Genomic DNA, 13836 nt, shown 5'->3' with positions numbered 1-13836 from the left:
TGCGCAGGCGCAGATCTTACGTTGGCTGCTTTGTGGGTGGCCTCTGGCCTGAAAAGGAGAGCATTCTGGGAACGCCGGAGACGGAAATTACTTCGCCTCACGCTCGGGCGCCGGCGGCCGCTGCTCGGTTTTTTCGGATTTCTAGAGTTAGGAACTTGGAAACCCTTTGCCAATATGTATGACGCGGACGAGGGTAGGTATCTACTCAGAACACTCCGAGGCGACCCATCTAAGGAGGGAAAAGTGGGGAGCTGAATTAATTGAGAATTTGCGGCCTCCTCCCATTCGTCGCTTAAGTATTCCCGGTCATGCCCCCAGAATTCCCCAGGCCGGGTACAAAGCTGGGATTATGAAAGATGGAGGGTGCAGGGAACGTAGCATTGATGTCCCTGGTCAGGGGAGTCTTGTTCTCTCCTCTTTCTGCTCCTGGGTAAGTCTCATACACCGCTTTTCCATATTGAAATGGCGCGCAGAACAGTAAGACAAATTCCGTTGTTTGTACTTTGAAGCAAAGGACTCCGTTTTTGATTTCCCCCAGGGCCACAGTGGATTTATTGAATAGTTGAATTTTTGAGTGTCAGCCTGTGCCAAGTATTGTGCTAGGCTCAGGAAATACAGCAGGGTAAAAGAATATAGCGTGTATGGAGGGTCGGGGAGGGGAGGAGGGGTTGGTCTCTTGAAATTCCTTCATACTGTCAAATGACTAAGTATATTGTACTAAAAGATCTTTAAATTTCTTCTTCCCACAGGATGGTAGTTTTCAGGTGTTAGGTATTTTATTGAGTGGGATCAATATGTATTTTTTCTTTTCACATGTAGAATTCTTAGTCAAATCTAGTGTATTTTCATTATGTATTTTTAGTATTGTTATGATTTTAATGTTTGTTTATATTTGAGAGGGAGAGAGAGAGCACAAGCGCGGGAGGGGCAGAGAGAGGGAGACACAGAATCCCAAGCAGGTTCCAGGCTCTGAGTTGTCAGCACAGAGCCCCACGTGGTGCTGGAATCCACGGACTGGGAGACCATGACCTGCTCAGAGTCCTACGACTAACTGAGCCAGCCACCCAGGTGCCCCTCATTATGTATTTTTAAAGTTCAGTCTTCCATTTTTCACAGCTTCTATTTCAGACTTCACTTTTTTTTCGACTCCCACTCCTGTGGCCACCTCTCATGTTTCTCTTTATTTCCGCAGCCACTTCATGGAGAAAAAGAAGAGCATAAACTCTACTGTTTAAACTTCTCTGTCTCAGATCTTGAGCCTACAAATTTATAAATATCATTAGATTTCTTCTAGCTCAGAAAAAAATTTGAAGTTTTTTTAGTTTGACATTTTGCATAATGTATTCTCATCACTCACAAGGTAGAACATATAAAAATATTAAAGGGTAAGGTCTTAACTCTTGTCCACGATCTAATGTGAGTCCCTTCCACAGTAGGTAATCTCTGTTCTTAGATTCTCTCTTCAGAGAGCTTTATGCATACTAAAGCAAATATAAATGGGATTCTGTTGTCTACCCTTTTACAGACAAAAGGTAACACTCATACTTTTCTGCATTTTTTGAGATATATATATCTCAGTAAATACATATGTTTTATATATAATATATGTTTTGTATATATGGGATATTCTCATGAGCACCCTCAGATTTTTTCACACCTTCCTGGTTTGTGTGGGTATACCGTAAGTAGTGTTTTATTGATGGGTATTTGGGTCATATCCGGTCTTTTTCTGGTTCAAGTAGTGCTGTTGTGAATTATCTTGCACTCGTCATTTTGTCCAATGCAAGTATGTCGTTCGGAGAAATTCCTAGATACAGAATTGTCAGCTTGAATAATACACATGTTTAACATTTTGTTAGCTGGTGCCAAGTAACCACTATAGTGATTGTACTAGTTTATATTCTCATTAGCAATGTATAATAACCCTGTGGAAAGAAAGTTAAAGGTATTTCATTTATCAAGTCTGCTCCAGCATTGAGTCTACATCCCATTTCTGCTTGTGCCCTTTGATATCTTTATTAGATAATGCCTTCATCAGTTTTTAGACACTCCTTTTCACCTGACTTCTTTTTCTATATGAAATACTAGATCTCTTGATCTCAAGAAAACGTTTTTCTGTTCATCCTTAAACTCTTTGTTTACTTTTCTTCTAATATTTTGCCTTTCTCCTTTCATTCACAGCCAGTCTTCTTAAAAAAAAAGTTTCCAATTCCCATTTTTCAAATTCTCAACCTGTTATAATCTAATTGTGCTCAAGCCACTACATTAGAACAACTCTTAGTTAGAATGTCAGTGACTTCTCAAGTGATAAATCAGAGGGATTTTTTTTTTTTTTTTAAAGATTATCCAAACCCAGGGTGCCTGGGTGGTTCAGTTGGTGGAGTGTCCAACTCTTGATTTTGGCTCAGGTCATGATCCCAGGGTTGTGGAATTGAGCCTTGCATCGGGCTCTATGCTGAGCATGGAGCCTGCCTAGGATTTCTGTCTCTCAAAAATAAAAATAAAGGGGGCGCCTGGGTGGCTCAGTCGGTTAAGCGTCCGACTTCGGCTCAGGTCATGATCTCACAGTCCGTGAGTTCGAGCCCCGCGTTGGGCTCTGTGCTGACAGCTCAGAGCCTGGAGCCCGTTTCAGATTCTGTGTCTCCGTCTCTCTCTGCCTTGTCTCTCTCTGTCTCAAAAATAAATAAACGTTAAAAAATAAAAATAAAAACATTTTAAACCTTAAACTCCGTTGTGGTATTTAACATCGTTGACATCCTCCTGGAAACTCAACTCCTTCCTTCTGCCACATCTCTCAATTCTTCCTACCTATCTGACTTTCCTTCTCATTCTCTTATACTATTCATATTCTCTCTGGAGGATTTCATCTATTTTCCATGGCTTCAGTTACCATTTATTTGTGGATGACTTTGAATTTATATTTCCAGTCCATATGTTTTGGATATGTAATGCCAGTGGACAAATTCACTTGGATGTGCCCCTGGCTTCTCAAATTTGTCACTGCCCAAACATCTGTTTTCTTTATCTGTCTTCCTAATCTGCTTTGTCCTGTGTTCTCCATCTCCATGAGTGGTATTACCCTCTTCTGTTGTTGAAGCCAGAAGCCTGGGCGTCATTCTTGATTCCTCTCTTCTGTCCCTATTATCTAATGAGCCACCAAGCCCTGAGAGTTCTGCCTCCTAAATATGTCAAATCTGGCCATTTCTCTGTTCACTCTGCCACAATTTCTAGTTCAGGCCACCACCATCTCTTGCCTAGATTACTTCTCCAGATTCTCAAATGGTTTTGGTGCTCCAGTTTTCTTGCCTTTCCAATTCACTCTCCATACTGTGGCCATAGTGATCTTTCAGAAATGAAATCTGATCTAGCCACACCTTTGTTAAAATCTTAGAATGGTTCTCTATTGGTAAAAAACAGTCTCTTTTACCACTCCAACTTCACACTCCATCCTTCAGCTACATTGGCCTTCTTTCATTCCTTGAATATCTTTCATTTTGGAGTCTTTCACGAAAATTTTTTTCCGTTTGAGATATTACTATCTCTACTCCTCCCGTCTCACCCCTTTTCTTTTGCCTGGTTTACTCCTGTTTATTCTTATGTGAGATTGCTGCTCAGCTCAGCTTTTGGGAAGTCTACCCTAACCTCCTTAGGTCTTGGTTAGGACTGTCCATATCACTTTGTTCTTCCTGTTAATTGAGTTCATCTTGTTTGTATCCCCCACAGTAGGTGATAATCTGAGGATACAGCTGAAGATTTACTATATCTCTGGGATACAGTAAATACATTCAGTAAATGTTTGATGAGCAGGTGAATGAGTAAATGAGTCTCATTCATGGATTCATTTCTTTTCACATGACTCTAATAGGGGTATTCCTTAATTTCCCCCCTTCAGTCTTCTCTACATAAGCTTTCCATATTCTACTGGAATAATTATCACCTGTTTGTAATATTAATACAATTATCACCTTATTAATTATCACTTATTAATAATTATCACCTGTTTGTAATTTAGAACTCTTATTTGAGCTTTATGTTTATATCCAGTTGTTTACTACAAGTGTTTAAAGGGATAAATGATCTACAAGTATACCTAAAGCTGACCTCCTTATTTCTCCCCCTTTCCCACCTTTTTATTTGCTTCTCTGTGGCTGTGATGTTAGCCTCTAATCTTTCATCAAAGCTGGGTATCTCTGAGCTATTTTAGATACCTTTGTCTTACCCCTCCCACCATGTATAGGGGTCAGTCCAGTCCATTGAAGAAGCATTTATTACATAATTTATTTTGAATATATGTGTTAATTTTATTTTATTTTTTAATTAAAAATTTTTTTAATGTATTTATTTTTGAGACAGAGACAGAGCATGAGCAGGGGAGGGGCAGAGAGAGAAGGATACACAGAATCCGAAGCAGGCTCCAGGCTCTGAGCTGTCAGCACAGAGACTGATGCAGGGCTTGAACTCATGGACTGTGAGATCATGACCTGAGCTGAAATCAGACACTTAACCAACTGAGCCACCCAGGCGCCCCATGTGTGTTAATTTTAAAATAGAAAATTCTTAAGTTTTGCAGACTGCATATATGTCAGAATATAAAAATCCAGCACTTTTTTTTTTTTTTTTTTTTTTTTTTTCTGAGAGTGGGTGGTGGAGGGGCAGAGGGAGGGAGAGTGAGAGAGAAAGAGCCTAAGCAGGCTCTATGCCCAGTGAGGTTTGGGATGGGGGGGGGGGGGGAGGGCTTGATCTGAGTACCATGAGATCATGACCTGAACTGAAATCAAGAGTCACACTTAACCAGACTGAGCCACCCAGGCATCCCTCACATACTAATTAAAAAAAATTTTTTTTAATGTTTTATTTGTTTTTGAAGGAGAGAGAGACAGAGTGTGAGTCGGGGAGGGGCAGAGAGAAAGACACACACAGAATCCATCCAAAGCAGGCTCCAGGCTCTGAGCTGTCAGCACAGAGCCTGACACAGGCCTCGAACTCAAACTGCAAGATCATGACCTGAGCTGAAGTTGGACGTTCAACTGACTGAGCCATCCAGGCACCCCCATTTACCTTCTTACATAAGAAGATGAGACTAATATCAGAGGACCAGTGCACTCTGATTTTTCAAATGTCCTATTGTTCATATTACTATTGCTGCATAACCTAATATTTGGCTGCTTGAAAACTAATTTAGTGTGTTCATGGATTCAGTGGGTCAGGAATTTGGACAGAGCATGGTAGGAATGACATGTTTGCTCCATGATGTCAGTGGTTCAGTGCAAAGAAAGGCTGAGTGTTGACAGTTGTGGGCTGTATGATCTAGAGTATTTATTCACATTTCTAGAAGGACTCAAGGACCAGGATTGCTGACCGAACCATCTATAAGTGTTCTCTCCGTATGGTTTGGGCTTCCTCACATTAAACAAGCCTTAGAGTAGTAGAACTTAATTAACGGACACTCAAAGCTCCAGAAGCATGTGTTTCAGCAAACAGGGTGGAGCTGTGTTGCCTTTTCTTACATAGCTTTTAAAGTCATGTAGTGTGGTTTTAGTTGCATTGTCTTAGTTTTGGCACTGTCAAAAACCCTTCAGATTTAAGGGGAGGAAACATAAACCCTGTATCTTGATGCTAGGCATATCAAGATGACATTATAAAAGACCATGTGAAATGGAAGATACAGTTGTGGCCATCTTCAGAAAATACAGTCTGTCACACCTTTACATGTATGAAATGCTGTTGTAATAGACCATTGTACCTTAAGGTATTGCCCAGCTAGCTATTGGAACACTTCTCTGGCTTTACTCCCCTACCCTAATCTGTCCCTCCAGTCTCTGAGGAGCTTATTTTTTTTTAATGTTTATTTATTTTGAGAGAGTACCCAAGTGCATGTGAGCAGGGGTGGGGGGTGGGCAGAGAGAGAGGGAAAGAGAATCCCAAGCAGGCTCTGTGCTGTCAGCACTGAGCCCAACTTGGGGAATGATCTCATGACCACGAGATCATGCCCTGAGTGGAAACCAAGAGTCAGACGCCTTAACCGACTGAGTCACCCAGGTGCCCCTCTGAGGAGCTTATTGACTACAGGACTACATGCTTGCTCCTAGATATTATTACAGTTAGCTATTCATGAGAATTACATGGACTTTCTAGAGAAGATGGAATATTAAACAAATTCACACAACTTACACTGAACCTTTGTAATTGTAGCCTCTGTATATTGGGAGAATACCTATGTGACGTAGACCTTTGTATATGTAGATGTATACCTATGTATATTATACGTTAGTAATAACTCGATTAATTGAGATTTTTGAAGAAGGGTAAAAGGATTGTTTTTTATTTAGCAGAGAGTAAATGTGTTTCTGCTACTTCAAACCATAGGAGTGAGATACGCACATGAATACAATATTTTTGGTTTTTGCAGATATGCAATATGATGAGGATGATGATGAAATCACCCCAGACTTGTGGCAAGAAGCATGCTGGATTGTAATCAGGTAACTTTTTAGACTAAACTAAGCCTTAAGAGGCACAATAAACTATAAAAGGATTTCCTGCTTATTCTGTTCTTGAAAATTAGATGTTTTATATGTATATGCTCCATGAGAGCTGGTTTCTCTATGTATTTAACTTGAACCTTTAAAGTATTTTAAGACTTAAAAAGTTACATGAAGAATTTATGTATACATTTCGCTTAGATTCCCTAGATGTTAACTTTATACAGTTGCTTTGTGTTTTTTTCCCTCTCTCTACATATTTTTTCCCTGAGACATTTGAGAGTCTGTTGCAGACCTAAACATATTCTTTTACATACTTAAAATATAAGTTCTCAAAATCAGGAAATTGATACTAATACAATAATTTAATCTACAAATTTTATCCAAATTTTGCTGGTTGTCTCACTAATGTTGTTTATAGCAAAATAAATTTTTTTCTGATCCTGGATCCAACCTAGGATTACATATTATGTTTAGCTTTCATGACTTTTTTGTCTCTTATAATTTAGAACCGTCCATAAACCTTTCTCTCTCTCTCTTTTTTTTTTTTTTTTTTTTTTTTTTAACTTTGGCATTTTGGAATGCCAGTTACTTTTTAGAATGCCCCTCAGTTTGGGTTTGTCTGATGTTTCCTTAGATTCAGATGATGACATTTGGCAGCAGTGATGTTCTCTTTGCAGTCCTTCAGGAGGCATGTGATGCCTATTTTTTCCATTTCTGGTGTTAATTTGATTCCTTAGTTTTCTTATTATTTTAAATGGATAAAGAGTTATGTTAGGTTGTATTTTAACCCAAATTTCCATCGAATTCTAAATGCAATTAAGATGTAATAAAACTCAGAAGCCTTAACAATAGGTAAGAAAAGTAACTTTTCATTTTTTAATGTTTATTCTTTTGTTTATTTATTGAAGTTTGTTTGTTTATTTATTTATTTATTTATTTATTTATTTATTTATATTGAAAGAGAGTGAGCGAGAGGCAGAAAGAGAAGGAGAGAATCCCAAGCAGGCTCTGCACTGCCAGTGCAGAGCCAATGTGGGGCTTTGAACTATGAACCATGAGATCATGACCTGAGCCAAAACCAAGAGTCAGACATTTAACAGACTGAGCTACCCAGATGCCCCTAGTGTTTGTTTATTTTGGAGAGAGAGAGACAGGAGAGAGAGAATGAATCAGAGGATCTGAAGTAGCTTCTTTGCTGATAGCAGAAAGCCTGATGCAGGGCTCCAACTCACAACATGACCTGAGCTGAAGTCAGATGCTTAACCAACTGAGCCACCCAGGCACCCCAAGAAAAGTAACTTTTTTTTTCTTTTAATATTTATTTTTGAGAGAGAGAGAAAGAGAGAGAGAGAGAGAGACAGAGTCAGGATGTGAGTGGAGGAGGGGCAGAGAGAGAGGGAGGCACAGAATCTGAAGCAGGTTCCAGGCTCTGAGCTGTCAGCATAGAGTCTGATGCGGGGCTTGAACTCATGAACTGTGAGATCATGACCTGAGCCAAAGTCAGACGCTTAACCAACTGAACCACCCAGGTGCCCTGAACCTTGTTTTGTTAAAAATGTATTGAGATTTGGGGATATAAGTGTATATTTTTACAATTAAACATGGCTATAAAAACTTTGTATTGAGATATTGGTATCTTCTGTGATATTTGAGTATTAAAACACCAAGAGGCATCTTGCTAAGAAAAAATAACTAGGTAGATACTCTGTGAGTGTGCACAGGGAGAGGGAGAGAATCTTAAGCAGGCTGCATGTCCAGTGTGGAGCTGGACATAGAGCTTGATCTCACAACTGTGAGATCATGACCTGGGCTGAAATCAAGGGTCAGACACTTAATATTAAGTCACCCAGGTGCCCTTTAAAGACATTTGTAATTAGGGTCTCCTTATAGTTCTTATATTATGGTTTAATTATTTTACCCATAAGTCTTGTTTTCCTAAACTTAATAAGTTCTACAAAGAAAGTGTTCCTAGTCTCATCCCTTTTTTGGATACCTCATAGTATCTGGTATAATGATGGACATAAGGTGGTTGGTATTTAATGATTATTTGTTGGATTTAATTATAATGAAAATGAGGAAGTATGCTAGAAAACGTCACTGAGTTGTAACTGGTTTTAAACCCAAATATTTTCCCAGTTCCTATTTTGATGAGAAAGGCTTGGTCAGACAGCAGCTGGATTCTTTTGATGAGTTTATTCAGATGTCTGTTCAAAGAATTGTGGAAGATGCCCCACCTATAGACCTACAAGCTGAAGCTCAGCATGCTAGTGGAGAAGTTGAAGAACCGGTAAGATGGTTATTCTAATAAAGTAACATATGTAAAAGAAAAGTATTGATTTGAAATTTCAGTCCTTCTGTCAGCTGGCTTAAAGGTTTAAAAAAATTGGTAGGTGTTTTTAGCAGGGTACTTATAGCATTTTTAAGAAGCTCTTGATTTATTCTTCCTAATGGAGAGATGCATTTTGCAAGTAGTCCAAAACTAATCTTTATTCAGATAGTAGAGATTTAATAACTGGGGAGAGGGAACTTAGAAATATAATGAATTACCAAGAGAAACAAGCCACAAATAGTTAAGCCCCCCTTTTTTCTTTTACAGTAAGGAATCATAAAATGTATTTGAAGGACTTTTCCCCTTTTTATTATTATTTTTTAAAGTTTATTTATTTTGAGAGAGTGTGAGAGCACATGAGTGGGGGAGGGGCAGAGAGAGAGGGGTAGAGAGAGTTCCAAGCATGCTCCCGGCTGTCAGCGCTGAGCCTGACTCAGTTCTCGATTTCAGGAACCATAAGATCATGACAGCCAAAATCAAGAGACGGACGCTTAATCAACTGTGCCACCTGGCACCCCTCTTTATTTTTTTTGTAAGAAACACATTATTATAATTATATAAGAGATTATAAAGGGAAATGACCCAAACATACCAGCTGTTTTAGTTTTTCTAAGTTTCCTAGAGTCTTTGTTTACACATATATGTGTTTTTAGCATTGTTAAAATCATAGGAAGAGTCTGATTTTATAATCTGGTTTTACATGAGTGATTGTGAAGCAGTATGTAGTCCAAAATAATGGCTGTCCCTAGTTTTTGAGAAGAGAGGTAGCACTGTGGGATTTGAGAGCAATGGGGAAACTGAAAAACAAAGTGAGTCAGGGAGAGCCCCAGTTCAGTCCTTCTTTTATATCTAACCAGTTCAGTCTTTCTTTTCTGAAGCTAACTAAGCTTCTTTTTTTTTTATGTTTTTTATTTTATTTTTGAGAGAGTGAGACAAAGCACTAGCAGGAGAGGGGCAGAGAGAGAGGGAGACACAGGATCTGAAGCAGGATTCAGTCTCTAAGCTGTCTGAACAGAGCCTGATGCAGGGCTTGAACTCATGGACTGTGAGATCATGACCTGTGTTGAAGTCAGACGTTCAACTGACTGAGCCACCCAGGAACCCCTCTGTAGTTAAGCTTCTGAGGGTTGATCTGTTCTTCTCATTCTAACTGGAGACACTGCATAGACTTGCTGTTAAGAACAAAAATAATTGACTCTTTTGGCACTGTACTGGAAAAATAGGTATACTTTTTTTTTTTTTTTTTTTTTAATACTTACGACATTTTCTCTTCTTGGCATTTGCAAAACGAGAGATAACAATAAACATAACAGATTCAGAGTGCCAGTACCATTGAGGTCTATTGGAGGAAGAGATTTCTTTCTTTCTTTTTTTTTAACATCTATTTATTTTTGAGAGACAGAGAGAGATAGAGCACAAGCAGGGGAGGAGCAGAGAGAGAGGGAGACACAGAATCTGAAGCAGGCCCCAGGCTCTGAGCTGTCAGCACAGAGCCCAATGCGGGGCTCGAACTCACAGACCGTGAGATCATAACCTGAGCTGAAGTCAGCTGCTTAACCAACTGCACCACCTGGGCACCCCTGGAGGAGGAGATTTCTGAAGGGTATCAGAACTCAGTGGAAATTAAGTTGAAATTAAGCTGAAATTAAGCTGACTGTGACGGCAGGGTAGGACTTGTCTTAGTAGAGAAAAAAGATACTTAGGGGCTTCAGCAAGAAAATAAACTTGGTGTTATTTGGCTTTGGGATAGAATGACCACAGCAGTCAGTATATGATTTTTGGCTTGATCTATTTTGTTTTAGTGGCTTGATCTGTTTTTGGTAAGTGTTAGTAGAAGATAAAATAGAACGAGATTGTCAGGCTTTGGATGTCACTGGAAATTATTGAAAGATTGTCACAGTATTTGCATAAAGCATTTTTTAGAAAGGTTACTTTGGAAATGGTGTTTAGTTGTAGTGGGAAGAGGCTGAAGACAGGTAGAAATCTTTGAATAGCGTAGGTTTAAGATAATAATGTTCTAGATTAGGATAGTGGTAGAAATAAGGAGCAGAGGGGAGGGTTCTCTCTGGTTCATGATCACCACCAGTTCTCCTTGCCCTTTACTCCAGTTTGGGAATCTTGGGTGTTAATAATTTACTGTTAATGGTCTGCTTAGTCCCACTGTCTACCTTTCTGAGATTTGGTTTGGAGAGAAATCCACACTATTGGTGTATCTCTGGAAAGTTCTTATGGATCTTGTTTTATTGGGGGAGCAAATAGATATTAATTGGAAAGTTTTTTTTTTTTTCCCCACAGGGTTGGAAGTTATCAGTCCCCCCCCCCCCCCCCCCCCGCTTTTTTAAAAAAATATTTGCTTGGGGCACCTGGGTGGCTCAGTCGGTTGAGCGCCGACTTCGGCTCAGGTCACGATCTCACGGTCCATCCATGAGTTCGAGCCCCGCATTGGGCCCCTGTGCTGACAGCTCAGAGCCCGGAGCCTGTTTCAGATTCTGTGTCTCCCTCTCTCTGACCCTCCCCCATTCATTCTCTGTCTCTCTCTGTCTCAAAAATGAATAAAAACGTTAAAAAAAAAATTAAAAAAAAAATATTTGCTTATTTATTTTTGAGAGAGAGAGAGTGTGTGCGAGCAGGGGAGGGGCAGAGAGAGAGGAAGAGAGAATGTGAAGCAGGCTGCGCACGGTCAGCGTAGAGCCTGATGTAGGGCTCGAACTCATGAACCATGAAATCATGACCTGAGCTGAAGTCAGACCCTTAACCAACTAAGCCACCGAGGTGCCTGGAAGTTGTCAGTCCTTTTTATAGAATAAGTAGGGGGACACCTGGATGGCTCAGTCGGTTAAGCATCCAACTCTTGATTTTTTCTCAGGTCTTGAGCTCACGGTTTGTGGGTTTGAGCTCCGCCTTGGGCTCTGCTCCAACATTGCGGAGCCTGCTTGGGATTCTCTCTCTCCCTGTTTCTCTGCCTCTCCCCTGCTCATGCTCTCTCAAAATAAATAAAGAATAATTAGAATTTTTTGTATATTTAATTGAAGTTAGGCTTTGTGTGTGTGTGTGTGTGTGTGTTCTGTCGATTAGATTAGCATGGTCCTAATTGTCTGAATATCTTTTTGTTTTTTGTTTTTTGGTAACTTTGTACTTCTGACCTTAACCAAGGAGAGTGCACATGAAACTACATAGATCATTAACACAAATCCTTCAACTGTTTGATGTAAACACAGAGCACATGAGATATGTGCATAGTCTTTATTTACTTGGGATATTTTAAGTCGCTTTGTCTTTTGCCTTAAGAAAGCAATTAAGTATAAAACTTGACATCTATGGAATGTGGATGTTGGCTTTGGAGAGTCCTCATGTCAGTAAAGTGGGTTAATTTCAGCAGTTCCTAGAGCTGTTTCTACTCAAGATGTTAGTGTTGATTAAATTGGAATCATTAAAACTTTAATGGACAAAAATTACCCTTCTTCATGTTTTTTGGTTTCATTTTAGCCAAGATATTTGCTGAAGTTTGAACAAATTTACCTCTCCAAGCCTACCCATTGGGAAAGAGATGGTGCTCCTTCACCAATGATGCCAAACGAGGCCAGATTAAGAAATCTCACGTAAGAATTTTTCCAGTAGCTGATAATTGAAATACCATTCAGAAAATGTAATTTTAACCAGTTGAGTGATTTAGTAAACATCTTACTGTTACTTGTGATCTACTTTTGTTTTTAAAGGTATTCTGCTCCCCTTTATGTTGACATAACCAAAACTGTCATTAAAGAAGGTGAAGAACAACTTCAAACTCAGCATCAGAAAACTTTTATAGGAAAAATTCCGATTATGTTGCGTTCAACTTACTGCCTGTTGAATGGCTTAACAGATCGTGATCTTTGTGAGTTAAATGAATGCCCCTTGGATCCAGGTGGATATTTCATTATTAATGGGTCAGAAAAGGTATAGTAAGCATTACTTAAAGAAAATTATAAAATCATAATAAAGATTTAAATTATGAAAGTTGAAATTAAAAAGCTTGTATACAGAATAACCTGGAAGTTTTAAGATGCAGATTTTTTATTCTTCTTTCTACTTCAAGGACCTGTGGGTTTTATGGTGTAACTTTTTTATTGTCCACAAAGGTTCTGATTGCTCAAGAAAAAATGGCAACAAACACAGTCTATGTGTTTGCCAAAAAGGATTCTAAATATGCCTACACAGGAGAGTGTAGATCATGTCTGGAGAATTCTTCCCGACCCACCAGTACTATTTGGGTTAGCATGCTGGCGAGAGGAGGACAGGTATGGACTGGAATATGATGTTGTTTGGGTTTACTTCTTTTTGTCTAGTCTTGTAATTTTTTTTAAGTTTGTTTATTTTGAGAGAGAGCATGAAGAGGGGCAGAGAGAGAGAGAGAGAGAGAGAGAGAGAGAGAATACCAAGCATTTTCCATGCTGTCAGCACAGAGCCTGATACAGGACTTGATCTCATGAACTGTGAGATCATGACCTGAGTCGAGATCAAGAGTCGGATGCTTAACCAACTGAGCAACCCAGGCACCCCCTGTTTAGACTTACGGTTTATCAGGTTGCATTCTTAGAGCTTTTCTGGACTATATTGTCAGTGTTATGTGGTAGGTATTGTATTATTTACTTATTGCTGTGTAGCAAATTCCTCCAATGGCAACATTTATCATCTCATGGATATGTAAGTAGAGAGAACCAAATGGCATTTGGAGATATGAGGGCTGAGGGTACAGGAAAAAGGGCAAGATGAAGATTTGGATATCATTTATTTTAAAGTTTATTGAGAGAGAGGGAGGCAGGGAGGGAAGAGGGAGGGGCAGAGAGAGAGAGGGAGAGCAAGAATCCCAAGTCGGCTCCATGCTGTCAGCAGTGAGCCCAACTCTTGGCTCAAATCCATGAACTGAGAGACCATGACTTGAGCCAAAACCAAGAGTCGGATGCTTAACTGACTGAGCCACCCAGGTGCTCCTAAAAATCGTTTGTGAATTGTTACTGAACAGCCATAAGATGGGAGATAAGG

At 39.5% G+C, this 13836-nt stretch overlaps 1 protein-coding gene across 1 annotated transcript in view; it reads left to right on the top strand.

Annotated features, from left to right (window-relative positions):
• Positions 1–7: 7 nt before the first annotated feature.
• Positions 8–13836, top strand: part of POLR2B (RNA polymerase II subunit B) — a 41700-nt gene continuing 27871 nt past the window's right edge. The window contains exons 1-6 of the mRNA XM_042936280.1: positions 8–193; positions 6410–6482; positions 8622–8772; positions 12301–12413; positions 12531–12750; positions 12933–13091. Coding sequence (XP_042792214.1) covers positions 175–193; positions 6410–6482; positions 8622–8772; positions 12301–12413; positions 12531–12750; positions 12933–13091 — 735 coding nt within the window. The 5' untranslated portion in view covers positions 8–174. The remainder of the gene's footprint in view (positions 194–6409; positions 6483–8621; positions 8773–12300; positions 12414–12530; positions 12751–12932; positions 13092–13836) is intronic.

This window comes from Panthera leo, chromosome B1 (genome assembly GCF_018350215.1).
Source record: "Panthera leo isolate Ple1 chromosome B1, P.leo_Ple1_pat1.1, whole genome shotgun sequence".
NCBI lineage: Eukaryota > Metazoa > Chordata > Mammalia > Carnivora > Felidae > Panthera > Panthera leo.
The sequence above is the reverse complement of the archived record's forward strand: the minus strand, read 5'-3'. Positions and strand labels throughout refer to the sequence as shown.